This window comes from Poecile atricapillus, chromosome 4, assembly GCF_030490865.1.
Source record: "Poecile atricapillus isolate bPoeAtr1 chromosome 4, bPoeAtr1.hap1, whole genome shotgun sequence".
Classification (NCBI taxonomy): domain Eukaryota; kingdom Metazoa; phylum Chordata; class Aves; order Passeriformes; family Paridae; genus Poecile; species Poecile atricapillus.
Window position 1 is genome coordinate 53,975,636 of NC_081252.1, and position 27,435 is coordinate 54,003,070.

The following is a 27,435-nucleotide window of genomic DNA, read 5'->3' on the forward strand; positions in this document are numbered from 1 at the left end:
CACCCAATCTCCACTGTATTTGACTCCATCATTAGCATAACTTTCAGGAAAAAGGTACATAAGATAATGAATTAACATGACAAATAACCTAGACTAAATTATCTGAAGTAACGCTTAGTTACAAAGAAGTTCTGCTTTTAGGTTTCAAAAAACATTGATTTAAAAAATATTAAAAAACATATTAATGAAAACATTTTATGTAAGCCTCAAAAGCAATACACAGCGTTAGAAAGAAATGTTCCTTAAACATCCTTAATTTTCTAAATTTGCATTTTTAAGATAAAAATGGGACAAGTTTCCATTAAGGTGCTTATATTTATAGTATCTGATTTTTTCCCCTCTACAACAGAACAGAGAAATGTTTTCATCCCAGGGTACTAAATGTCTGTAGACTTGTGACTGATGCCACAGGGCTCCCTCTACACAGCCTCTCAGCCAGTGATGTGCCTGGATTTACAAAATTACCACTAAAACCTAGAGCAAATTCTGCTACCAATGACAAAAAAAAACAAAAAACGTAAGTCCACATTCTGGAACAGCTGCTCACTAATATCAGTCTCTTTCCTACAAGTTTCTCAATGTCACTAACAATCTGGCCCACCAAGAAAGAAAAAAGACCGATTAACGTGCCAGGTGTTTCAGCACCACAAGTGAGCAGATGAGGCACTCACAAGACACCAGATGTAGCCCTACCGAGGTGGTGAGGATGTATGGAGCTGGAACAGAGCAATTGCTGTCAGAACATTTTTCCACAGGAAGTACAGATCTCTCCTCTAATTTCACAGGCATATGGATGTCAGAAAAGCTGGTAAAGCCCTATCACCAAATAAAGGCTCTTTGCACTCACACTCTTGAATCTCCAAGATTTTTGGCATTGGGCTCCACTGGATATAGCAGCACAGTCTACCTGCTCCACAAGCTCAAATATACCCACCTGCAGATGGACACTCCACCTGTCTGCTGCAGAGTTCTATGAAACTCTTCCTCTCCTCACACCTCCATTGTTCACTGTTTTTTTCCAAAAGAAAGGAAATGCTGACTTCAGTATGTTTAATGTACAGGGAATGGTGGTTACCTTACACCAGGCAAGGAAGGAAAATGCGCTTGTGTGTGAGAGCATAGAGAAATACATCCTGTTTCCTTGCACGCAAAGGAACTGACCAAAAAATTGTTACCTGCCACAAAGTCCGCCAGCTAATACAAACAGAAACCTTCCTTTCAGAGGGCTCCCAGACAGGAACATTTCTAGGGGCAACTGCAGGTTGCTTGAATATGGAGTTCTGTTTGCTAATAGGCATGGTTTTAATGCAATAGACATGTCCACAGGGAAGTAGTTGTACCTACCACCAAGAGACTACAAGAGTCACAAATCAGAGTAAGGAACTGGATGATTTGGTATATGCTTTTATCCAAAACAGATACATAACTCAATTTATCATCAGAAGTACTTCATAACTGATGCCATCTTCTTATAAAAACATTGTGGATCAATAATTTTAAATACTGTAGTGTATTACAGTGGTACTCACAACAGTACAGTTGAGAGCATTTCTGACTTAATGATTGTTATTTTCTGAAGTAAAGCAAAGAGAAAAAAATAATTTAAAAGAAATGCAGGGGCATGATTGGAGGTGGATAATCGATATTCCTGAAATGAGGTGCAACAGGTTTCCATGAATGTCATTTAATGCCAAATCACAGAAGAGTACCATAGAATCACAGAATCACAGAATATGCTGAGTTGGAAGGGACCCATCAGGATCATTGAGTCCAACTCCTGGCCTTGCACAGGACACCCCAGAAGTCACACCATGTGCCTTGAGCGCATTGCCCAGATGCTTAGCTCAGACAGGTTTGATGCTGTGACCACTTCCCTGGGAAGCCAGCTCCAGTGCCCAAACACCCTCTGGGTGAAAAACTTCTTCATGATAAACCCTTGACTCAGCTTCAAGCCATTTCCTCAACTGTGTGTGTTCCATTCATACACTTGCACAGAAACCAGACATACAGAGTCACACCAAGTCTTCCTTTAACAAATCCACTGGGGCATTATGCAACAAAAACAAGGATATATACTACACTATGATACAGATGACATTGGTTTAGATGCACAGTATTGGGTACGGACCAATTCCTGCCCATTTTTCTTCTTGACTGGGGAAAATGATACTATGACTCAATCTTTCTGTAAAGTAATTACACTGTTTAGATTTATTTCCTCAGCATTACTCACTGTTTGGGCAGAAGGGATTTCAAAATCAGGTGTCTTTCTAAAACTGTTGTATTAACCGTACTGCAGAAATCAACATATCTGGGAGAGTCCATTAATTGCATTGTTGAGCATAAAATGAGAGTGTATCCCTTACAGGGTACATAAATAATAGTCTCTGGCAAGGACTAGCATTTCGGATATTCAATAACATTTACTATTTTATCAGTATATGCTGGGTTGATTATACGAAGAAACCAACAAAAACTGTTAGTTTAAAAATTCCCTTATTCACAAATGAAATACAATAAACATACTGAATGCAGAAAGGGTTTGCTTAGCATCCCCAGGAGAAAAAAAAGAAGTGTTCACATTCTTTAGGTCTGACCCGTGGCAAGGACATGGAAGGGTTAGATAACATCTGTTACTGACCATACGTAAGCTTTTAATGGTATAAACTCAGAGATCCAGACCAGCTGAATCCAAATTAAAACGCATATGTAAAAAACAAAAGAAGTGTGGCAGGAGTCAGGGACAGAAGACATTCAGACTAGCATGTGGCGTTTCCTGTGAAGAGCAAGATGGTCCGAACGTGAAAAGCTACGGTCACAGTCTGGACACTGGAAGGGTTTGATTCCTGTGTGCTTGCGGAAATGCCGCGTTAGTTCATCGGAACGAGCAAACTTCCACGTGCATCCCTCCCAAGTGCATTTGTATGGTTTTTCTCCTGGAAAAGGAAACACAGAAGTGGGGATTTAAGACATGAACATATCAGTTTTGATTACGTAAGTTCACACATACATCTGACAGATTTATTCTTTGCATTGCCAAATTTCAGCAAGTACTTCAATGCTTACTCAAAAAGCCTCCGAACAGCTCAAAGCTGAAGAGTACTCTGCGCTATAAACTGTGTAGTCGAAGTTAACTGACCAAAATATTGTTACCTGCCACAACTTATTTTTTTATTGTCTCTCTGTTCCTCTCTCTGCCATATTAGCACTGGTTTTGTCTTATGAAGCCCAGAAGGATGAAGGTTTAAGTATTTGTTCAAGTATTTTCAAAACATGGATCTAATTTTCTAGATTTCTGAAGGAAATCTAGAAAAGGAAAAGGACTGTGCTACCATAAAGTACAACAGGCAGAAATCTTCTGATTTCTGAAACTGAATGTAGTGTAAATGACTGGCATCACTGTTGCAAGTACCTCAAACTCACTATCATTACTAATATGTCATCCTCTTCCTTTAACACCACTGTATTGCCCAACAGGTAAAGGGCTGGCTTGATGCACAACAGACACGAACTGGGCTCCATTTTTCCTAAACAAGGTATCCTTGCAAAAACCTTGGATGTGTATATATTCATTCAGCATGCCAAGATGAACATTTCTGTGGAGAACAGAGATGGGGATGTCTACTGGAACACTCATTCAGAAAAAAAGCACCACTGCACCAGTGGTTATCATCTCCACAGAGCAGATGCGTTTGCATCTGGCATACAGTCCAGACTTCTGCAAACAGGCTACTCCCATGGAAATCAAAGTCAAATTTAACAGTGATGTCATAGGTGAGCCAGTGCAATCTGAAGTGATTTGGTGTTTACAGGGTGTGCAGATTGAGTAAACTGCAAGCAACTGGACACAAAATGAGTGAAGAGCCAGTGAATGTAAAACACATCAGCATGCACTGTGAACCAGTTCTGGCTTACAGTATCTTGTTGTAGGTTTTTCCTACAATGTCCTCTATCTTTTTCTCAACCTGTAATTATTTTCACAATAATGCCGGATCTGCCTTCTGTCATTTTGTTATTTACACCTGTGGTCATCTGACCATTAGCAGAAATTACAAGCTTAGCCCACTATTTCACCATAGTAAATTGAAGAAAGAGAAGAATAGCTATGCTCAAACCTGTATGGGTTCTTCGGTGAGCTTTCAGGTGGGAGCTTTTAGTGTAGACTTTATTGCAGCCTTCATAATCACATCGATGTATTCTGCGTTTTCTTTGTGTGTCTGGAGATTCCACAGGTAAAGGTCTCTTTCCTGGCTGAACTATAACTGAAGGGTGATTCCTGCAAAGTCAAATTAATGTTAAAAACATTTAGCACAGCAAACCTCAGCTAGCAGGATTCATAACAGAGCCTTTTATTCATTACCACTCTCTCTTGGCAGAAAGAGCAACATTACATGCATGTCGAAAAATTCAACAGGGTTTAGCAAATTTTGTGTATTTTAGCAGTAGTATTTTTAAATGTTTACTCACTTTGTGGCATGATGTAGCCATTTTTACTACTTACTAGCTCTTTTTTAAAACTTACAGAGGAAAAACCCCCTTCAACTTTCTGTTTTTCAGTCCAACCCAGATTTCTTAAACCCTGAGTGAACTCTTCTTGTATTTGTTCACTTTTTTTTTTCCTTCAAATACAACTAATTTGATTGTAATTGGAAACAGCTATTCCATATTATTAAAGAAATTGTATCTTTAGGGTTTCAAAGCAGAACTCAATCTTTATTGTTCCAGCCACTCCTTCAGAATGTAATTAAGAATTTCCTGTTTGGTGCTGGCAGCAGGGTGCGGCCTCCCTGTACCACTGACGTCAATTCCTAAAAGTAGAGCTTAGCCTGCGTGGCACACCCACAGGATGTCTGAAGTTGTCCCTCCACCTTCATAAACATAATTTTTCATTTCAGAAACCCACAGGTACAGTGCAGGTAAGACATATACAAACTACATATGGACTTTTGCAACAAACAAACCCATGAATGTTCACGTGTGTGAAAACACACAAGCTTCTTTGAAGGTGTCTTTGTTGAATGACATCCCTACTGAAGAACTGGGGACAACCTTGATTCCTTCTTCCACATCAATCTTAGAAAACGTTTGTTTGTATGTTTGTCAAAAAGGTACGTGTAGAATGTAATGTGCAGATATTAGCATTCCTTGTTGCAAAACCAGCTCCTCCATGCAACAGAAAGGAGCTTTCTAGAAATCCCATCTTTTTAAGTTAATGTATTTCACTTGTTTTTACCAATCAACTTATGTTTTGTAACACCAGGTTCTATTGGTTACTTACCCCAAGTTCCTTTAGGGCCTAATTTTCAGAAACACCGAATTCCTACTTCTCTCAGCAAATAAAGGGCATATGCTAAAGACAGAAAATCTTGTGCTTGGCTTAAGAAGGAGATTTTTCTATGACCCCACAGCAGTAGCATGGGAATTACTGATATGGGAAAAGTTGAATTCTGTTATTGATTCTTTTCTTAAGAGTTAGAGGCTGGAAACCGGGAGCCAAATTCTCTTTCTTGGGTGGTTCTGTGACCGTTGAGTGATGTACTCTTCAAGTACACATTAAATCTAACTAAAAATATTATAGTGGCAGGAAACCCCAGATGGTGAAGTTAGACAGAGATGTACACTCTTAAATAAGAAGGCAAGCTTCTAGCTTCCAAAGGGCTCTCTAAAGCAATGCTTAGTTTTAAAGCTGTTGCATACCGATCTTTTTGGAGAAGCTCTGGCTTAGGACATCAAACAGACTTGGTTTAAACCATTACATGTGAAGTCTAGTCCTGGACATGATAACATCTGGGAAAAGGGAGAAAAAGGATATTGGCCATACACCACCCACTTGTGATTTAGATTTTCAATCTACAAGTGTCTGGAAAAAGCACTGAAAATTTCTCCTTTTCCCCTTATGGAAGAGGAGGCTGGCAAGAAAACCAAATGTTATCAATGATCAGATAGGGCATGGCAGTTTTAAAAAATGGTTAGGGTGGTGTCAAATTCAGAGGTAAATATAAAGTAAGTGCCAATAATAAAGCACACAGCCACAATTCTTTCATTCCCTCCTCTACAACCAGATGCAAGCTCACGTAAGTCTACCCATTTAAGTATCACTCCTAAATAGGTATGAGTATCTTCCAAAAATTATGTTAAAACTTCACCAGCTTTTTCTTCTTAACCACAGACCACGCTATGTTGACAGCATGAGTTAACTTTGACACTTGCATGAAAATATGTTAATGAGGCTCCTTATATTTGGACAGAGATTATTTCCTCAAGTTTGATTTTAGAAATAACTGCACAGTTACATCAATTATCAGATGTACTACAAAGTTCAGCCATCCCTACAGAAATGCCACCACCATTATTTGTAGATAGATATACTGCCAAAAGCTAACTCTACAGCAAAATAAGTCACTTTAGTGAGACTAAAGGTTTCCTATGCCCCTTCAATGTAGCTTAGGTGTCTTAATAGTACACTCTGGGTAGCTGGAACCAATGCACAGCGACAAAAACGTCAATGCCTAACTACAGCTTGTAAAGCTGTGAGACAACATTTTTTAAAATAAAGGTTTAAGTATCTCATCTTGTAACTTTTGTGAGTAGTCTATGCATTTTTTTTAATGATAAGAAATACAATTTATAAACTTCTTGTTTTGGACACAGAAGAATGTGAACTTGAAAGGGCTGGCTCTAGGAGCAAGAACTAGATCTCCACAGGACAGCTATACAGCAATTTAAGCTGTTAAAATTCAAGGAGAGACTCTCCATGAACTTAATACCCTGCATGGGCAAGCAGAGGAGATGCTTTGGAAACATAGACATACAAATGTTTTCTGTAACAAGGCTATCTACACGTTAATTCTGTACCATTATATATACCATGAATACCAATTATATACCATATAACCAAATTTTACATTCTTCGCTCAGTGAATGGGTTTCCTGGGGAAACTAGACCCACTGGGAAATAAATAATGCAAATCACAAATGCAGGTGACAAGCCTGCAGAAGTCTCAGCCCCGGAGGAAGGGTGTGGTACCAGCCAGGAACAGCACTTACTGGTATGCTCTTGTTAAAGAGACTTAATGAAGACAAAAAATAAACTGAACCATTTGATAGTCATGACCTAGCAGTAGTTAGTTCCAGCTACATGTAGACCTACTTGACTCCCTTGTGTGGTAGGTCCATTATGGAAGATAAGTTACCAACTAGTAAACATGCATGTTTACTATTTTATGTTCATTACAATAAAACATTTAAGGTGATTTTAAAGAAACAGCATATAGTTTATAAAAGCTAGCTGGCAACTAACTGCAAAGAGCCTGCAGTCTAGGAGCTGCATCTAGACAATTTGAAGACAAGAAGGGGTGCCTACAAGAAGGCTGTTGTGGAATGTAGCCAGCCCTGGTGCTGTGGTGTGCTTTTGAACCCAATGGCCATGAGCAGGAGGAAGATTTGTAGAGGAAATAGAGGAGACCACCCATCCATCCTATGCTTTTCTGTCTCCCTCTGAACCATACTCACACTGGGTTTAGAGTGTCTGGCTTGGAGCTCTCTTTCCCTTACTCTATGAGGTGAGGTCAAAGACAACCACCTCAAGGGTGACAGTGAGCAAGAGGGAAGTGCAGAAATGGATTCTGAGGTTCTGTGCTGTGAGTCTTGCTCAGCTCCCAACTTCAGCTCCTGCCACAGCCACACTGGCAGCCTGCCTGCCTACCCAGAGCATGGCCTGCTGAAGGATGAGCCAGGCTCTGGGTCATTCCATGGTTTTAGTAAGTTGACAGGACTTTCCCTAGGAAAACAGGAAATGGAAGGGTGTCTATGGCTCCTCAGGTACTTCCTTGAGAACTTTTTAATGTTTTCAATTAAAAGGTTTATGCCCCAGACCTAATTTCTTCTTCTAGCCCTTGTCCTTTCTTCTGCAAACAGCACTGTTTTAAAACCCATTATATCTATGATCCAGTTCATGCAGTGGCCCCAGTCACAGCTATACCAGCACAATGAGTTTATACTGGGATGGAAACAAGTTGCCATGAGGGAAGAAAGCTTCAGAACAATGGCCTCAGGTAAAAATGCAATTTCACTGGATATACACGGAACTTGTAAGCCTGAAGAGGTTCTTCCCACCAAGTGGGCAACACTTTTGAAGAGACAAAGAGGTCCTCCAAGAAGAGAAAGTTACAACACTCATTTTAAAGAAAGGTATTTCTAGTAACTTCTTTCAATTCTGCTGCTGTTTTTACATAAGTAGGTTATCACTGGCTTATTGGGAGTTCTACTTTCAGTAAATCGTGGAATTGGGAGCTATCATCACTTCAGTAATGCACTGTATAAATGGCAGATCTATTGCAATGTATAAATATGTATCAATTCCTATATTGCTGAATAAGGGAGGAAAGAAAATTGAAATCACATTTCACAGTGACAGTGGTGGGAGGCATGAACGTTTTCTAGTATTTTATCACATGTTCTAAAACGGCACCAATCCTTCCCACTCCTCAGAATAGAACTACTTTCCACTCCTCTGCTGATCTTGCAACTACTGTTAGCTACTTACTCTTGCAACATTACTTGCTGAGGAGACAACGAGGTCATCATTGGAGGTGACATTTGTTCAGGATAGAAGTCAGTCTTCGATGGTTCGCTTCCTGGCTCTACTTTGATTGTTTTCTTGAGTGTGGGCTTCTCATAAGACTCAATGACAGGCACTGTATGGGAGAGGGTAGGAAAGGGAAGGCAACACATAAAAATTATAAAGAGTTATGAAGAGTTATGGAAATAAATAGTATACATAAAAATCTGTAGTTAAAAAAAAATCCATCAGTTCTACATTTACTGTGACAATTTATACTAAATACAGAATCTTTCAGTTTTAGTTATCTCCTGATGAACTGTGATTCAAAACATTTCTATTCATTTTCATCAGTCTTATGTTATTATCAGTCCAAATCTCAGTAGATCAATAGTTTATGCAGACACAAACAAGTGCAACAGAGCTGGTGAAGGGTCTGGAGAACAAGTCCTGTGAGGAGCAGCTAAGGGAGCTGGGGTTGTTTATCCTGGAGAAAAGGAGGCTCAGAGGAGACTCTACAACTGCCTGAAAGGAGGCTGTAGCCAGGTAGTAGCCAGTCTCTTCTCCCAGACAACCAGAGACAGGACAAAAGAAAATGGCTTCAAGGTGAACAGGGGAGGTGCAGTTTGGACATTAGGAAGAATTTCTTCACAGAAAAGGTGATTAGACTTTGGAATGGGCTTCCTAGGGAGGTGGTGGCATCACCATCCCTGGAGGTGTTTAAGGAAAGACTGGCTGTGGTGCTCAGTGCCACGGTGCAGTTGACCAGGTGGGGTTCAGTCACAGGTTGGACTCAATGATCTCAGAGGTCTTTCCAATTTAACAGAGTCGTGATGCTATGGCCTTGCTAAGTCTGGTAAAATATTTACACAACAAATTCTATGCCTGTTTATTTTGGAAGAACTGGAATTATGTTCCACTTTCTAAAATGCAAACAACCCACAAAAACCAAGTGCTTGGACAGTTGTGTTATTTTGTTGGGATGAGACAGCATAAAAAGGAATTCTGACAACACCAACCTTGCATGCTACTTGGAGTTTCCATCTCATCTGCAAGAACTGTGGACACCATGATGGGCTGCTGGAGATGGGGAGCATACATGAAAGGAACTGGCTGGACCACAACAGGCTGTATAACTGGGAGTATCCCAGGGCTTCTCAGTCCGTGTCGTGAAAGAGCAGCGGCCATTACAGGCGGGATTGTGATTGGCATAGAAAGAGGCTGTACTCCTGGGGGTGATGGTGTGAATTTACTGAGAGGTGAGCTGGGTGAGGACAGAGCCAATCCAGGTGAACTTCTCCTATGTGCAGTCTGAAATTTTAGTGGGGAAGGAGAACTTCCAGTTGAAGGTGGTGAGCTCCGTTTATTTACCGTAAGGTCTACTGGCTCCATCTGGATTCCATTTGATAGTCCTTCAGGATTTGAGTAGAATTTATTGTGCAACATACTTGGTGTAGAATAAATGACACCATATTTGTTTGGTTTCATTTGGTCCAGGTAATTGGATGGGTATGACTGTCAGAAAGAGTGGAAAAGAAATACAGAAAATCAAATAATAAATCAACACATACACACAGCTACTGCTGAAAAAGAAAGGCAGCCACTAAAATAGGCAAAATTAAAAAGTTTCAAAAAATCACTTTAATGTACTTTCTAAATAAAAGTGAATTAAATAAAGGTTTATGGATGCTAACTCTGAAACAGAGAGCACGTGGAAATTGCAAGCCACATAGCTTTCTCAGTCTTGCCTGAGAAAGTGGCCTGGGAAATCGTGAGGAGGAATTAGAACAATCCTCAGAGACAGAAAACAGCCTTGCAGGTGCTGTTTGTCTGTTCCTTGTTTTCTTGCAGGAGAAGGTCGAGGGGTGGTGAGCCTCACTGACCAATGATGGTGATGTGCTAGTTTACTAGGCAATAAGAGCTTCTTTTCTGTACTTTCCACGTATCGGTCTATATAAAAGACCTGAAGTAATAAATTGAGAGAAATTCTCCTGATTGACTCCTGAGAGAGTCTGTGTCGTTCTTGTTGCCGTTCCTAATAGAGCGACAAAGGTTTAGATTCCACACACAGGAAGTTAATCAAGTTCTGAAATTAACTTCAGAACAAGCACTAACTGCTTCAGAAGCAATGTAAAACAGATTATGAAAACAAATCTTCAAGGCTTATTCAACTACTTTTCTCCCTTTAAAACTGCCTGTCACATATTCAGCTGTACCTTTCTTATCTGACCTGAGAGATACATCTGCTATGCCAAGCACATAACTATATACTGGGGATCATCAATTCTGGCAAGAGGGGAGTACAGTTGAGCTTAGAACTGCAAGTAATGGGTCCCAATAAACTGCTAAAGTAATTGAAAAACAATCATCACTAAAGAAAGCAATTATGAATCTGAACCCTACAATCAATACAAAATACTCAGCTGAACTATGTAAGTAACGGGTGAGAAACTCAAGAGTACAAAAGGTAAAATCTAAACCTTTCTAAATGATTTTTTGAGATATAAAGCAGCTAACTAGCCAGTCTAATCCTACAAAATGAGCACAAGGCTAAACATTTGTGTGTTGGAAGAATATTCCTGTTAGTGGTAGCTAGCAGTTCCCATGACAATATAAATCTCAAAGTTAATCTTGACCTATGTGATGATCTCCACAATTCAGTAGTAACTTATATATACACACACACACATATATATGTATGTATTATATAAGTAACACACATGTATCTAGAGATTTTTGCAAACAAGGAAGTATTAACATTAACTGCAGAGTGCAGTATTATTGAACAAATATCCAGATCAAGACTGCATTTAAAAATTGTTGAAAACTGAGGTTGTTTACTAACAGCTAACTCACAATGGAAACTGATATGATGCTCTAACACAGTAGTGAGACACAGAAAATGCAATGCATTTTTTAGTTGTGTTGTCAACTTTTTGAAATAAAATGCTATCTTTGGATTTTAGGTAAGTAAACTAATACTAAGAAACTAATTACTTCTTTGGCACCAAAAATATTTTGATGAATAAGATTTAAAAAATGTTCAAAATGGTATAAAGTGAAACAGATCAGAAGTATAAAACTACTGTATTTTTATAAAATTATTTTAATAATATTTCAATTCCTTTTCTTCCTGGAGTGAACGCTTCTGTCACTGTCAGTACATCTTCCTGGTTTCTTACCTCTGTCTTCCCTGTGAGGGAACACATGGCTCATTTTAAATGTCAATGTTAACTGGAGGTATTTTTGTAAAATGACACAAATGTAATTGTCTTCTTTTCAGTAACTGTTTGAAACACTGAGTTTAGAAAATATTGGATTTTCCTCCTGCATTCATAGCACTGTGATAAAACAACAAAGCTGAGTCACTCAATCCATAAAACACTCAAATGAAGCAGCACACACAGTGGTGATTAATCTTCAAACAGTAAATATTATATTAAAATCTCTGAAAATTATATTATATATTCTCTTTATGACTATTCTTATAAATTCCATCTATAGAAACATTCATTTTTGATGGTAATTGGTGTGTCAGAATTTTATTAAATGCCACTACTGCAGTCTACTGTCTGTAGACTTGCGAGCACGGCTCAGCCAAGCAATGAAACTATTAGCACTCTACGTGATGGAGACCACTAAATATTGATATAATTTAATATTTAAAAGCATTTAGTATCTGTTAAATATGATCAAATTATGGGCATGGCCAAAAAATCAAAATTTTTACAGGTAAGAAACATTAAATACTTCTGTTAACAACTCCTGTTATTGGTTTAAAGTACAGAGCTCACCCAGCTTTAACAAACTGTAAACATTCCACCACTAAGCATCAGTGCATTTACATTGCTGCAGGCTTGTCAGTGATGATCACAATGTCATTGCCTTTGAATTTTTCTTCCATTGCAAGAATGCTAAAAAGGAAAAGGCCTGTGAAATTTAAATCTCCAGGAATGTTTTTGGACAATGAGTGTATTAAAGAACAAGCATCCCTAGGTGCAACCTTATCCTAAGAACACCTGGTGGGAATTCAAGGAATAACTGTCTGGATGCTCACACAGTTTATGTGTTCTTTGATGGGGGAGCGATGATGATTGTGATTGATTTTGGTGCACAGCCTGCAAAAGGGTAGAAATGCTGCTGGAGACTGGGAAAACTGGTCTCCTGAGACTGTGGGCAGCTTCCAGGTAGATTGATCCCTTCCTGGAAGGGTGGCCATCAGAATACACTCACAGCAAAGACTGGGACACTCACTTTTGGATGGGTGAGTAAAAAGATTCAGTCACATACAAAGATAAAACCCTGAAGCAGTTCCACAGGTGCTTTGTTCCTTTGTAGCTGTACATTCTGCAAGGCCAAAGACTGTAAACATTTCTAACTGAACCTGCTTATATATAACACTTTAGACCTCATTATGTTGTATACTGCATTGGCAATATTTAGATACTGTATTATCACTAAATCTAATCATCCTGACCCACATAATCAGTGTCATACTTCTTGCACCTGACCAAGACTTCTCTCTATTACACTGCTACACAGAGAAAAAACTGTTTATTCCAATTCAAACAAAAAAGCAACTTGTTTCACCAAATGGTAACTGGTATTTGTCCAAATGTTTCAGAAGTCCTCGCACCAAGAGGTAGTCCTTTTGGAAGGACTTGGGTGACTTTGTCAGTAGTTCATTCAGAACTATCATAATATATATTCAATAATTCATTTCAATACATGACATGAGCTGTTGGTAGAGTGATGAAATAGTGTGGGTGCAAGACTCAGTCACCTGAGAAGTATAGTTAATCCTTTCAGCCACACACCCTGAAATACAGTGGTGTCAAAAACATTACTAGTTTCCTCCTTCCACTCCAATTACTGCCATGTTTTAAAGACAAACAGACTTTACACCTACAGTGTACATTCAGATAGAAGACCAAGTTATTCCTAAGGGGCTTTATTTAATTTGGCCTCTAATTATTCGATTCAGAATTAAAGCTGCAATACAAATAATCCTGATTTTAGATTTCTGGGTTATGTTAGCCCATACTGCTCTGCTTAGCACCTCTCAACATCACACTAACAGTTTCTCATTCCACCTCCTCAAAAGATGGTCAAGAAAGCTAACTCACTCAGTGGCTGCTATCCTTTCCCTATGCTCTCTCTGTATCACAGTACCTCACTTCAGAGGTGTCTCCAGGGAAGTTTCTGTTGTGGCACCAGGGCTCCAAGGAAGCCACAAGACCAAGAAGAGCTGGGGAGCTCGAGGGCTCGTGGTTAAGTGGCCTATGTGTGTACAGAAGCTGAAACACGCATGGTCCTCAGCCTGAGCGAAAACAAAGTAGTGTCCAGTGATGGAAACTACACTCAGAAACCATACTTTGCTCTGAACTTTCTGCTTTTTCTTTTCTGCTTTTTTTTTTCTCTTATGCAATGGCAAAAAGAAAAACATGCAGATGTGGTAAAATGCTCTGAGTAGTCTTCAATAGCTGGCCAGAGTGATTACACTGACTTATGAGAAGACTCCAGAGGTCCAACACATGGAAGGCACCACATCACTAGGAGAAGGACATGGTACAGACTAACCAATACTTGGAACTCTAGTCTTGAAATGCTCTTGGCTCAGAAATGCTCCCTTGCTCTTCCCACTGCAGTTTTTCCTTCACCTGCTGGTCTGGGAAAGACTGCTTGCTCCTCTCTTAGCGAGTCTTTTGAGGGACTGATCTTGCCCATCTGGCAGAAGCACATAACTGTTTGGGGCACTTATGTGACTTGTGCAGCACCCCAGAACACTGCAGAATCTGCTTTGGGAGATGAGGGCAGACATGCACAGAAAGCAGCCCAAAAGGCAGCAGTGACACTTCTTTTGTAAAACTGACCTCTTCTCTGACTTCAATGCACACCATTAGATAATCTTAGACTACAATACATAATCACCACTAACCTTAACATAGTTACACAGTAACTGTGATTAAAGTGAGAGACAGGCTGGCCAATACTGAAGTTCTTTCTTGACCCAAATACTGAAATTTGTCATACTCATACTTTCAGTGACAGATATTTTTCTATCATTACTCTCCAGCAAATAAACCCCGCGGAAGTCAAACTGTAATTTTAAAATGCATATGAACGCCACTCCCAGAAGTGTTATTAATAGCACTGAAGAAATCAGCCTGCTTACAGATGCATTTAAATTTATGAAAATTACTCTTTATTTTAAATAAAACAGGAAACAAACTTTCCATTGAAAGATGCCATTCAGAGCACAATGCACTCTTGAGTTATGTACACTGACTTCACCCTTCTAATAGATCAGCCTTTCTAGGGGTGTGGTTTCATGTTACACTTAATCTGTTATTGCAGGCTACTGCTGAAAGGGGAGGTCCTGTTCTCTCATCCCCCCCTTCCTCTTGCTCTAATATTGAGCAGCTGCACAGAGTGAGTCAGATCAGCTTCCTGATCTGACCAAAAAGATGAGTATTTTTGGTGGATTAGCAATTTTGACCATTCAGTGAGCTGATCCAAACGTTCCAAACCATTCCAGGACCACATCATTCCTCAGTCACACAAAGGAGACACAAAGCTGGTATGGAGGGAGCAAGGTCAAAACCTTTCCTTTCAGCAGCAGCCTGTAAAATCACAATTCCCATTGTAGTGCTCCCACCTATGTGTCCCTACTGCTGTTACTTATCAGATTCTTCTCTGAGATGACCCTCTAAGTTCATGGAAAATCAAACCAATTTTAAGGAAGTGTCTCCTCTTCCCCTTCTTCCCCCACATTCCTTCTCCACTTCCCTAGTTCTCATTTGCTCACTTGGTAAAGTAGTGCAACCAGTTTACCCAGCAAAAAGCCATTGTTGGTTTGGGTTTTTGCAAGATTAATTTTCTTCTGTTTAGAGTAGTTAGCCATGGGCATGTGCTACCACAAGCAAGAGAAAAAGAGAAAAAGGCACAGCAAGAAGCTGTTCACTTAGTTCAAAGGTGTAACATTGAAAGGCTATTGCCACTTCACCACAAAGCATGGCAACTTCATTTCAACCTCCATCAGCAGCATAAGCTACAGAGATGATATTTACAGAGCAGTGGCTCAGGAATACATGGATGGTCTCTCCTCTGATAGGCAACTGGTCAGGTCATTTAAGGCAATAAAGTAATAAACTATAGAAAGTTTTTCTAGAACGTGAATCTGATTGCACTAAGAGCAAAATATAGCTTCACATGCTTTCCTAAGCTAGTCCAAAGCTTTATTACATCTCATTATGAATTTAAAGGTGGAAAAACTATAGAGTCATCTTTAGGGCAATATATTTGAAAAGTCTTACCACTGAAACAGGCTCCATGGCTTCTTGCTTGATAGGGACTGGGTCAAACATTAGCATCTTTTTTATTCACCTGTTCTGATGCCTCTGAGGTTCTGTCCTGCTGGGGAAAAACAAGGTGTTAGAAAGCCACAGGAAATACCCAAATCAACTTTCTGAATTGCAGAGAATTTACTATTTTGTCAGATGTGAATATTTATTTACATGAATATTTTATTTAACACAGATTTTTAAATCTTTGACTGAATTTATTGCAGTTCATTGGGTTTTTTTTCTAAATTGCTATCGAAACAAAGGAGCTCATTTTAATGAAAGTCAAATTGAATTTTTATTGTGCATGCCAGCACACCAAGACCACACAGAATTTTGACTTTCATTAGCTGTCAAGTGTTTTAACACATCACAGTTTAGACCAGGCATTTCTCATCAGCATTACAACCTCAGAATAATCTTGTTTATACAAGTGAACTGATTCTGGAGATCTCTCTTTCCTAAGAGTCCTAATAGAAACACTCAATAGATCACATACAGTGACACTGTTATCAATGCAAAAAAAAAACAAACCAAAAAAACATTAAAATTCAAGACTTAGACTACATTCAACATGCTACAATGACTTAACAAAAAAAATGCATCAGTTATTATAATGTAATAGATTTAGTGACAATTCAAGAACTATTTGTGCTAACTGTGCAAAACAGAAGCACTTTCTGTGCACGTCATAAAAATCTGCTTCCATTCTGTGCAGCTTCAGGGTTTTTTTCCGACAGTGTTCAACCTTAATTGTCCAATCTCTGAATGCCTGAAATAAAAGTATTTAGCATAAAGCGTGTCATAACTGTCATACTACACATTTGCCATGGTCATCTCGGAAAGTTACTGGGAAGGAAAGGAATTACCTCTTCTGGGTAAAGCCATAAGGGTACACAGAGAAACCAGGGGAAGTAAAAGGAAGTTGTTTGCAATGACATTTAGATGTTGCCAAGCTGTTTATAAATCACTCGAGGTTATCTATTATATGACTGATGTCGAAGGAGCAAGTTCTTACCGTACACCATAGACTTCACAGCCCTGCCTGGAAGCGGTATGAACTCTTTTAAGATGCGAGGACAAAAGTAAATGACACAAATTCAATAAGGCCAGTAGATGGCACTGGAAAGAAGCAAATACAGCCAGTCTCCACCATCCTCAGTTCACCCCGCAGGACAGGCTGAAGGCTCACCAACAGATTTATAGCTGTGGCTGGGAAATTCTCCCAGAAATGTAAATTTAAAGATGTACCTGCTCAAATTAAAACAATTCTAATAAGCCTGCGCTAATGAACAATTTTGAAGTTAACATGTGTTTATAGATCAAAATTCATTAAGAACTTCCAGAGAAAGATGGCATGAGTTGTTGCAAGTCTACCACTAGTTACTCAGGTACATAAATAAAGTTTAAAGACTTCTGGAAATATATTACAACAGTGTGTATTTGAATAATGGAAACAAACAAGAAGCAGAGTAAATTATAGTATCTTTGTAATTCCCCTTACAAAAGTTTAAGGCCTGACAAAAACTAATTGCAAAAACTAAAGGGAAACAAATAATGAAGCTTAATGCAATTTCCAGTTTAAACCTGGTATGTAGTTTTAGTTTGGAAGCAGTCATGTAAGATGGCACTATTTGCTAGAAGTTGTGATAATTCCATAAATACCTGAAGCATGCTAGTGAGGTTATTAATTATACTATTTTCTTTGAATGGTTATTATAGTTTATATAACTGTTATCTAGTTATCTTTTTCAGGTTTCAACATGTCACATAGCTAGAACTTGCGTTTCAGAATACTGACTTCCCAGAAATATATCCATGTATCTATGCATCATTCATATTCTCAAACATTCATCCACCTTGTGAAAACAGGAAAGTTGTACTTTTAAGCATGAAAAAAGTTTACAGCAAAATGTAGGCACTCAGAGCTCGGAACTAATTCCTTTCAGGTTTCCATAAACTTTTGATTTTTAGCTTGTATGTGCATAGATAAATTAACACACTAATTTGTACTTTAGTGAAGGAAGAAAGGAGAAAAGAAATGAAAGAAAGAGACAAAAGAAAGAGGGAGAGAGAGAGGGAGAGGGAGAGAGAGGGAGAGGGGGAGAGGGGGAGAGAGGGAGAGAGAAAGAGAAAGAGAGAGAGAAAGAGAGAAAGAAAGCAAGCTTTGTTCTAAGTAAGAGAAAGAAAAAAGTTTGTTCTAAGTAAATGATGCTCATCCTTTCTGTAATTTTTGTAATTCTAAAACTGTATTCTCTTCAGTTTAAGAATTACTCCTTTTCACCTTTTACTCCAAGAAAGTGTGTGAAAAGACACTAGATACACATTTCACATGTCATGCTACACATTTCAGTGTTTCCTGACATAGCTCTAAATCACTGTGAAGGAATTAAACTGACATAGACAACAGGAAGTGTACTACTCTGAACAAAAGTGAAAAGCAATTCTCAATCTTTCCCAAGTGCAGTCATCTAAGAAGGCAGAGGAAAACTTTACTTTTATGTTTACTATACTGCATTGGAATATAGGAATCAATCTTAAGCAGGTTTCTTTTCCCCATTTGATAGTAACTGGAAACCAATTTTCAAGAATGGAAAATTAAGATGTTACGCTTGGTCCTGTAGGACTGCTACAGAGTCAATATAAGTCAGCTTTGGCATTTAAAATTTAGCTTAAAATGATGTTTTTCTTAGGCTATAAATAAACTCACGAAGGACTCCTCTTTGTATTTAAAAATAATGCTCCAAACTAATAGCTTGGACTACACGCATGAGCAAATATGTGCATGTACACTCACACACGAATAAAGCATGGTACCTCTACTAAGAAGTAGGTAGTTTTTCCCAGTATATTTGTAAAATCATGCCTATTAACTCCAAACTTCTGTCTTTCTCTCTTAAACATTTGAGAAGGGGGGCAATAGGGAAGGAAGGTAAACAGTCTTATCTGTTCCTACTACAGAGGAACGAAAAAACAGTTGGTTTATACTTTACAGAGTGATTTCAGAATGTGCTTGTTTGAAATCCTGCAAATTGTTTAGTATAAACAAGTAATTTCTGGAAAATCAAAATACCATTGCTCATTCCTGAGGTGCTCTTGAAAAACTGTTGGGGTGACAACAATATATTCATGTTTAATATATTAAAAAGTAAGAACTTTTGTCTTTGACTTTATTAGGTAAACTATTTTGCATTAAAGGGTTTTCTCATGTGAGGTGAAAGAATTTAAAATTAATGTAATCTGAAACTAAATAATTAACTGCAATCCAGTAAGCAAACATTCCACCCTCTCTTTTTTTTGCTCTGCCTCTTTTTTCTGCTAACAAGCTACCCAGTTTTACTTTCTTGCCTCCTCCCATTCACTCCACCCTGTGGATCTCTGCCAAGTCAGTCCAACTTGTCCAAACAGGACACGGCTTTTGATAAGATTTTGCTCACACCCTGTACTTCAGAAAGACGAATGAAGCAACTGGGTTTTGTATGCAAATAAGGACAGGTGCAAGGTGAAGTCCAGGCAAAGTCCGTCACTACTCTCCTATCTGAAGTCCAGCGAAGACAGCACGCCAGAAACAACACAAACTCTGCCCTTATGATCCAATATACAGCAAGGTATCCACTTCAGAAGGGAAATTCATTATCGTTAGAGCTCATCACCTTGTCAGGATGGAACACTTCTCAATATTAACTTCCTGATAAGTGTATGGTTTATTGTTTCAGAGACATAATTAAGGTTAAATGAAAGCTTAAAGGTACTTAAACGTGTATTCTGGCAATAAGGGCTAGTATGGATTATTTACCCTGGATGAAACATGCTAAGCGGCTAAAGAATGCATTCAGACTACACATCTGCACTGCAGAGCAGCTGGAGAAGCACAACCACAGTGCAGCTACTCCCTGTACCCCTGCACATCTATCTTCAAGGTCCACCAACTCTGCAGACCTGTTATGAAAGGAAAGGGTGGGGTGGAAGGCCACTTTTGACTGTGCACATCCACCAACAAAGGTTTACTCTAATATAAAGCCTGTGCTCTCATTAAATATCTAGAAGAGCAGTCAGAGACTAACTTTTGTTGCAGACAGGGGGGCGATGACCCTGCATCTGCACTTCTTCTCTCTGAGAACTTCTCTGAGAACTTCTTCTGTGATTCTGCACTTCTTCTCTCTGAGAACACAGGGTTTATTTCCTCAGTCTTTGTGCCTGGGGGAAACAAAGGAATGCTGCCTCATGTACAGCAAATCTTTGTCTAGAAGCTTCAAGGTATGATTGTTATTGTCAGTATAATTACAGAATAATGCAATGGTACCTGCTAAATTAGCACTGCATGAGTGCCCTCTGCAAGAAACTGCCGCTCTTGCAGCACTGCTTGAATCCAACAGCAAACACTGTCACATTGCAAAAGCTCTTCAGTCCAAGCACTTTGGGACTCAGGCCTGTTGCTCGGAACATAGGACTTCTGTCAACCTCAAGTGAAACCTCCTCTGATACAAGTGAGAAGCAATAGTATCAGAAGAATCTCCACTGATGAAATTCAAAAGGCAAAGGAGGTTTTCTGAACCCAGGTGAAAAGTTGTCTTCAGTGGAACCTCCAAAGAGTTTGATAGAGAAGAACCAGTTTCTGAGAAAAACATTCCCTGCAGAAGGTACAAAAGCTGTTTTCCAGAGCCAGTAACGTGTTTGCACTTTACCACTTGCTCATCAAGACCTGAGTCAGCAAAAAAGTGTTTCTAAAGTTCCATTAACTTTAATGGGAAGTAAGCAAGTGCTTAACTGCACTTGACCCCAAAATAGCAGCAGGAAAGAAGCTCTCCAGCTCAGCACAGCAGTCAGACTCAGCCAAAGCAACAAAAGTCCAGACGCGGTGCTGTGAGAAGAGACCAGAGCAACCAGACCATGAGGAACAGAGCAGAAGGAGAATAATGAAGAACCAGCACACCAAAAAATGTTCTAGTGAGCAATAGTTTTCTGTGTTTGTTTATTTGCTGGATTTCCACTGGGTAACAATAATAATTGTTAAGAAAATTGTTAGAATATTTTGTAAAAGAAAATGGTACCTAGGCAAAAATTTTCTCCTTGAAGTTTTATTGATAGGCATTATGAGAAAGAGCATTTCTACAGAATTCTGGTATTTAGTATTTCAAATCATATTTGTTTCTTAGCAAAGACTCGAAAATCTTTTATGCTCCTTTCAGGACTGCAAGCAGGCTGAAAAACTTGTGGTTTTGTACAACCTGTGCATCATAACTTTGTTGATGTCATCTTGATTGACCTAGAACTGCTTTGACATGTAGACTAATAGGTATTTCAGTTAAATTTCTGATAATACTGTTGCAGGTTCTTTGAAGTCACATGCCTGGAAACGGCTGTCTTGTATGTAAAAATCTTGGGAAAAACATTCTTGAAGTGCTTGTTAAGAAATTATCTTCTTTACCAAGAAAAAATGGAGCCCATGTAAACCCTTTTTGACCCTCAGTTCTATACTTACTGAACCTAAGAGAAGAAGGAAAAGCTCTTGAGGCACCTCCATTAGACAATATTCTCCCTTATCAAGGCAGGCTGCTGTCTGGCTTCCTGTCTCAAGCTACTTCTTAGAAGGAGAAACAGTCTAGTAAGGATAAAAGATCAGACTTTTGAAAACAAATTAAGTATGTGGAATGGTATGATAATCTTTCCCTTCCAAACTGAACTTCACTTTTGTCATGTTTTTCTTAAGAGGTTAATTTTTAAGATAATTTAAAAGGAGAAATATTACATCTTTTAATTGTGAGGAAAAAATGTCAAAGTATTGTTCTCTTATGTCTTATATGCTCCTGCTATTTCAGGAAACGTGAAAAGAGATTCAACATTTTTATAGATTGAGAAAGAAGAAAGAACATCTAATCCTAGAGAAAGGAAGTATGCATTTATGAATAACAGCCTAAATGATTGATTTGAACAAGAAGCTGAATACAGGGCAAATGTTGATGAACGTCTATGAAGCTAGAGGAATGAAAAAAAACCAACCAGGGAAAAGAGGTGGACAGTGTAGTGGGTACAAATGTGACAGTGATCAAAGCAGCTTAGACTCTTTAAAAGTGGAAACTCTGTCATGTCTTCATGGATCAAGTTAGTTGGTTGGTAACACACACTGACTGCTTGATAGGCAGACCATGCATTTGGTTGGAGGCTTTTTCCCTTCTGAGTTAAGTTTGCTATTTAAAACCTGTTGGAGCTTTGTCTTTCCATTTGGCTGATCTACACTTACATTTCCTTCCCCTGGGAGATATTAACTACAGCTAAAAAACCCTCAAAGGAAGCTTCGGCATCAAGTGAATGCTTCACAGGGAAGAGTTAAATCTCTCCTAAAACCAGCTCTGCCAAACTTCATATTCTGAATTGGAAGCAACTAGCCTTGGAATGAAAACACAAAGATTCAACGCTAACAGCATAAAAGAACTCTAAAAGACCTCCTGTTAGCAATGTTAATTAATATTTAAAAGTTGGTTTACAAAAATTATTTTAATTTTAACCTCAGTTCCCTATTTTATAGAACTTCTGGCTACAAAAAGGTGTGAACCACAAAATTTACTGAATTTATTATACAGCAATTTCCAATATTAAACACAGTTAAATGCAACTCTCTCTGTCAATGGAAAAAAAAAAAGATTAACTGTTTGAAATCTTGGACAAATTAACAGTATAAGAATTAAAATATGTAATCGTGTTTTAATGGGTAAACTCATCCACGGTGTTCTAAAATGAACAGAAAAGCAATAAAATAAAAACAACTGAGAGCAAAATATTAAAATATCGATAAACAACTTACCAAAACTGTGTAGTCAAATACTTCTTTTTATCTGGATTTCTGAACAAACAAAAAAGTTTGCTGTAAGTATGTGCACAAAATCCAGTAATTTTTTTTTTTCAAATACAATTAAGCTCTGAAAGAAGTATAAACTGTGTACTTCAGATACTTCCTAAAGATACCTTCAATAATCTCAAGCAGCTAACCTGTAGCATCCAGAAGAGCAAGAGAAGGAACTAAAAGACTGCTTTAAAAATGACTGGGGCGGGGGGGGAACCCAAAAAGAATAAAATGGAAGTTTTTCTGTGTGTACAGAAACCATACATATTCAAGTCCATAAGAGACAAAGAATAAATACTCCATCTTGCATTTTCATCCAGGGCACACTGAAGTTAATGCAAGTTTTTCTCTCAATTTCCATGAGCTTTGACTTGGGTCTTTTCGCTCTTCTTCTGTCAGATTCACAGCAACAAAGATTTATGTTTTTCTCCATTTCCTCTCAATTTTTCACTACATCTGCCTGCAACAGGGTGGTGGGGGGGGAATAAATATAAAAACCGGTGTAAAACAATTACTTATATGTCTTCAAAAATGCAAAATGCGGGACAGCAATAATTAATGCCAAAGAAAAATGAGACAGCAGTGCCTCATTTTCTGTATTACATCTGGAAGACAATGAATCTTCTAGCCTGCACAAGGAGAAAATACCTACTCCTTTTGAGATGTGGAAATAAGTGTTTATAGTGAGCCATTCAGGTTGAGTAAGGGCTGAAGTCAAAACCCTCTCACAACTATAAGCCTACAGATGTAGACCTTCTTCTCACTTAAACTCTTCATGTACCAGTGCAACTCTGTGACTTTAATGGAGCTATTCCAGATCAGCTGATGAGCAAGTGAGAGCAGAAAACTGGCTCACAACTTTCTGGAGACTTGAGTTCAAGTTTTCAGCGAACAGAGCTAACCAGTTCACCCCCGTAACGATATTGGAGTCGCAGGCGCACGTTAAAGGTTAACTTGGAAACCTCGTTATGACATAACACAGGCATCTTAAGCAATCCTGAGTGTGTAGAGACATGATAACTCATCGGGTGGGGATTGGGAGTTGAGGGGCAGTGACAAGGGGCCTGGACGAGGCTACCGAACTGCCAGAAAACAGCCTGAAACAGGAAAGAGCACCACATATGCCACTTGGAATGTGTGACGCAAACCCCAGCCTTGAAACAAAGAACAGGAAACAGCTCTGCTGGCTGCGCTGGGGAGAAAGCACAGAGAAACATTTAGGCGGCCCTCCCTGACCCTATATTCATGAGCAGCTGGAGTCTTTTAAAACAACAACAGTGGGTGGAGGTGTTTGTTCATTGGGTGTGAATAAAAACACTGTCCTTATGGAGGGGACCTGCCCTATTTACAAACAGGCTCCCTTAACATGAGGAGCAGGAGATTTTAAGACACCACAGGTCAGGAGGATTCGCTGAAACCTTCCCTTAGACCGGCTGGTTTATTACTGTATTTACAGAATGCCAGTAGCTAAACAGAGCTCCGGTTTCATGACATCAAAGAGGCAGCGCCCAGCCTGGCAGTAAGCACCCTCTTCACAGACAGAGCTGGGGGATGAGACCATTGCAGGAAGGATTTGTAAAGCTTGGGGCTGCTCCTGGACAGTGGCTAACTCACGCTCAATACTGGTTCCGTAGCTGAGGACCAACGTCACTAAATACACCCAAGAATATTTTTCTAAGCCATCACATGCTTAGCCTTCCACATCCCTGTTCTCATATGCACTCAGACTTCATTTCAGAATCTGATTTTCCATGACTTTTCTTAGTTTTGAGGCACCCACATATAAAGCTGAGTAAGAGAAGGAAGCTAAAGCAGAGGAATAGCACAACTTGTCTAGATTTCATACAGTAGAATAACTTCAGCACTTGTTTTCCTTCAAAGCTTCAAATTTGAAAGTGGTTTCAAATATTCTCTCTTCTCTTAGATACCTTGCATTGGTTATTTATATACCACGGGTGGGACATCTAATATCAAACGTGAGAATGTTACAGCAAATTACGTGGATGAGTACCACTGCAACACCAATGAATGCTGTGGGGTTCCAAAGTTGGAGTTTAATAATGAATATGGGGTAAAAACTGGCTAGCACAGCATCTACACAGCAAGGCGTGGGTGTAGGTTTTATGCCAATAGTATCAGATCCTTATTTCTTTATACTGAATAACTGCAAATATAGGTAATTTGCTGTATAACAACATCGCTTATCAATGAGTCTTCAACTCATTTCTCACTCACACTTACATATTTATTTATCTGAAGGCTTTTGCTTTTGGCTAAACAGGTGTTGACTAGGTCAAATGTTCACAGTACCTACAGGCTCCCTTGCAGTTCTGCAGCTTGGAGGAGATTTTGCTTGGATTCTCAGGGAAAGCAGAGATCATATAGCATATTCTTTCCTGTCCCCACCCCACACCCTTACCCCTAGTCTCTCTTGTAATCTGTACCATAGTTGTTGCAGCATGCACAGGGGAAAAAAACGAAAACCAGATATATTTACCTGCTTGTAAAAAAAGGCTACTCAAGTCAGCTTTGGGTTTTTTATATTTTGATACGAGGCAGTAACAATATATTATTAAAAATACATGGTGAAAGCTAATTTGAAATACACGTCTTTGTGTCAGGTGAGATTATCAAATCAAGATGCAATTCCTGTCACACAAGCACCAGCTGCTCATGTGATTATCACGCTGGTATCTTAAAAGAATTTGATGGAAAAGTCACTAGTCATCAGCCAAGTAATTCTTTCTTTTCAATACAGGTAATATATATTTATGAATATTAGTTTAAATGAAGCCAAGTCTTCAGAGCTCTCCTATCAGCCACTCAAATTCACCTTTTCCCAACAATTAAACCTTCAGAGTTCAGTTCCGCAACTTGACATTTCCTGAATTTTCAAAGGTGAGGAAGTGAATAAAACACAGTAGACAGTGCATATACAGTACCTGAATCCAAAGGGTAGTGCACAAAACAATTTTAATGTATTTTTTTAATGTAACTCCTGAATGACCACTTGAACTATTCTGAACTAGGTCTTTCTCCCAAGCTCCAGTTAGGTGCTGTGATCTCCCAGAGCAGGCTCGTGTTGCTGAGCCTTCCTTTGCCAGGGCTCCCCTAGCTGTGCCAGGCACTCACCTGACAGCGGTCCAAGGCAAGTAACTCCTATTCCCATTTCGGTTAAAATCAAATAAATAAACAGAAATTAAAAAAAAAAAAAAAAGAGAAAAAAACCCCAAGGGTAAAAATCAAAACAAGAAAAACCAACGAAAGGCATCTAGCAAAGGAAAGGTTATTTATAACTCCACACTTCCCTGCTGTGTTGTCCCACGTTTTACCTTCGCCTGCATGGCGGCCAAGCGGTGCTAAGCTCGTAACAACACCAGGAACAGTCTTTTGGGAGCCGATTTCATCCTGGACTTCACCAAGAGTTAAACGAGGGACATGGCGCTTCCCGATCCGCTCCGCGCTACGGGTGGGACACGGCGAGCACGCGAGCTCCTGCCCTGGCATCTACTCCGTCGCCCGCGGGACCGAGAGAGCCCGCTAAATTCCCACCCCGGTTTGGTCGGGCACTGTATCCCGCCCGGGATCCGATGGCACCTCAGTCTCTATCCGAAGACGCGCCTGTCCCGCCCCGGCGAGAGGCCGGGGGCTGCGGCCGCACTGGGCGGGAGAGCAGCCCCGAGGGGCGGGCGGCCCGCGGGCCCTCCCGCCGGGGACAGGCGCGGGGGAGGCCGCCAGGGAAGGCGCCCCCCGAGCGGCCCCGCCGGCCACACAGGTACGCTGCTTGCCCGGCGGGCGCGGCGGCCAGCAGCGGCCCTCCGGCCCCGGCTCCCGCCGGCCGCACAGCGAGTTTCCCAGGCGCCGCGGAGGAAACCCCCGCGGCGAACTCTGCTCCCCACTCCCCGCAGCTGCGGCCTCACGGAGACCCAGTTCCCGCCACCCCCGGCGTGGCTGCGGCTCCCACGGCATCACCTTGCTGCCGCGGGCTCCGCGCTGCTCGCAGCGCCTGGAAACTTTCCTCCTCCGGCACCTCCATCCCGCAGCTGGCACAGCCCGGCCCCCGCATTACCCCCGCCCTCACACTTACGCTCGGCAGGCGGTGCGGAGCGCGCCGCGATTCCGTCTGCTCCCGCAGCTCCAGGGGTCGCGGTAGGTGGCGGGGCTGGGGGCGCTCCGGTGGGACCGAGGCGCGAGGCCGGCGTGTCCCGCGTCCCCGCGGCTGAGGCGCCTCGGCAGTGTCTCCGGGTCTGTGTGCGAGGAGGAGCTGCCCGCTCCCGCCCTCCGCCCGCTCGCCTTCCCCCCGGGCTCCTGGCACCGGGCCGCGCTGTCACATGACGCCGGCGCCGCTCACCCTGCCAGGCTCCCCGGGCCGGCGGGGTGAGTGGCGGTGGGAGGGTCACGGCAGGGAGCGCGGCCGGGCGGGTCCCCGCCCGCGGGGTGGAGGCTCTGCCGAGGGGCTGGGGCGAGTCACCGCTCACAAACAGCCGGGCACGCACTGAGTGCGCGCCCGCCCTGCCTCCCGGGGGCAGACAGCTTCGCACAGACACTAATTATCCCCAGCAGCTCTGGGAGGAGAGGGGAGGGGAGCGGGGCCGCCCCACCGACAAACCTGCCCGTCCAGCTCCTCCTCCCCGCCAGTGTGTCAGGCAGAGGCGTGCACCTGGCAGCGGCCCTGCGGCACGGCGCACCCC

At 40.7% G+C, this 27,435-nt stretch overlaps 1 protein-coding gene across 7 annotated transcripts; it reads right to left on the reverse strand.

The window, feature by feature from the left end:
- KLF3 (KLF transcription factor 3) lies at window positions 1-27,435 on the reverse strand. Of its 7 annotated transcripts, none has more exons than XM_058837141.1 (7): window positions 26,832-27,435; window positions 22,706-22,744; window positions 15,877-15,973; window positions 9,580-10,075; window positions 8,546-8,696; window positions 4,116-4,276; window positions 1-2,936 (listed from the first exon to the last, which is right to left on the reverse strand). In XM_058837141.1, the coding sequence occupies exons 3-7, from the start codon at window positions 15,931-15,933 to the stop codon at window positions 2,755-2,757; spliced, it is 1,047 nt and encodes a 348-aa protein (XP_058693124.1). In that variant the 5' UTR covers window positions 15,934-15,973; window positions 22,706-22,744; window positions 26,832-27,435; the 3' UTR covers window positions 1-2,754. The 7 variants fall into 7 exon arrangements, with proteins under 7 accessions (XP_058693124.1, XP_058693125.1, XP_058693128.1 ...); XM_058837142.1 differs by having other exon boundaries at window positions 15,877-15,976; XM_058837145.1 differs by lacking the exon at window positions 26,832-27,435 and adding an exon at window positions 26,717-26,776.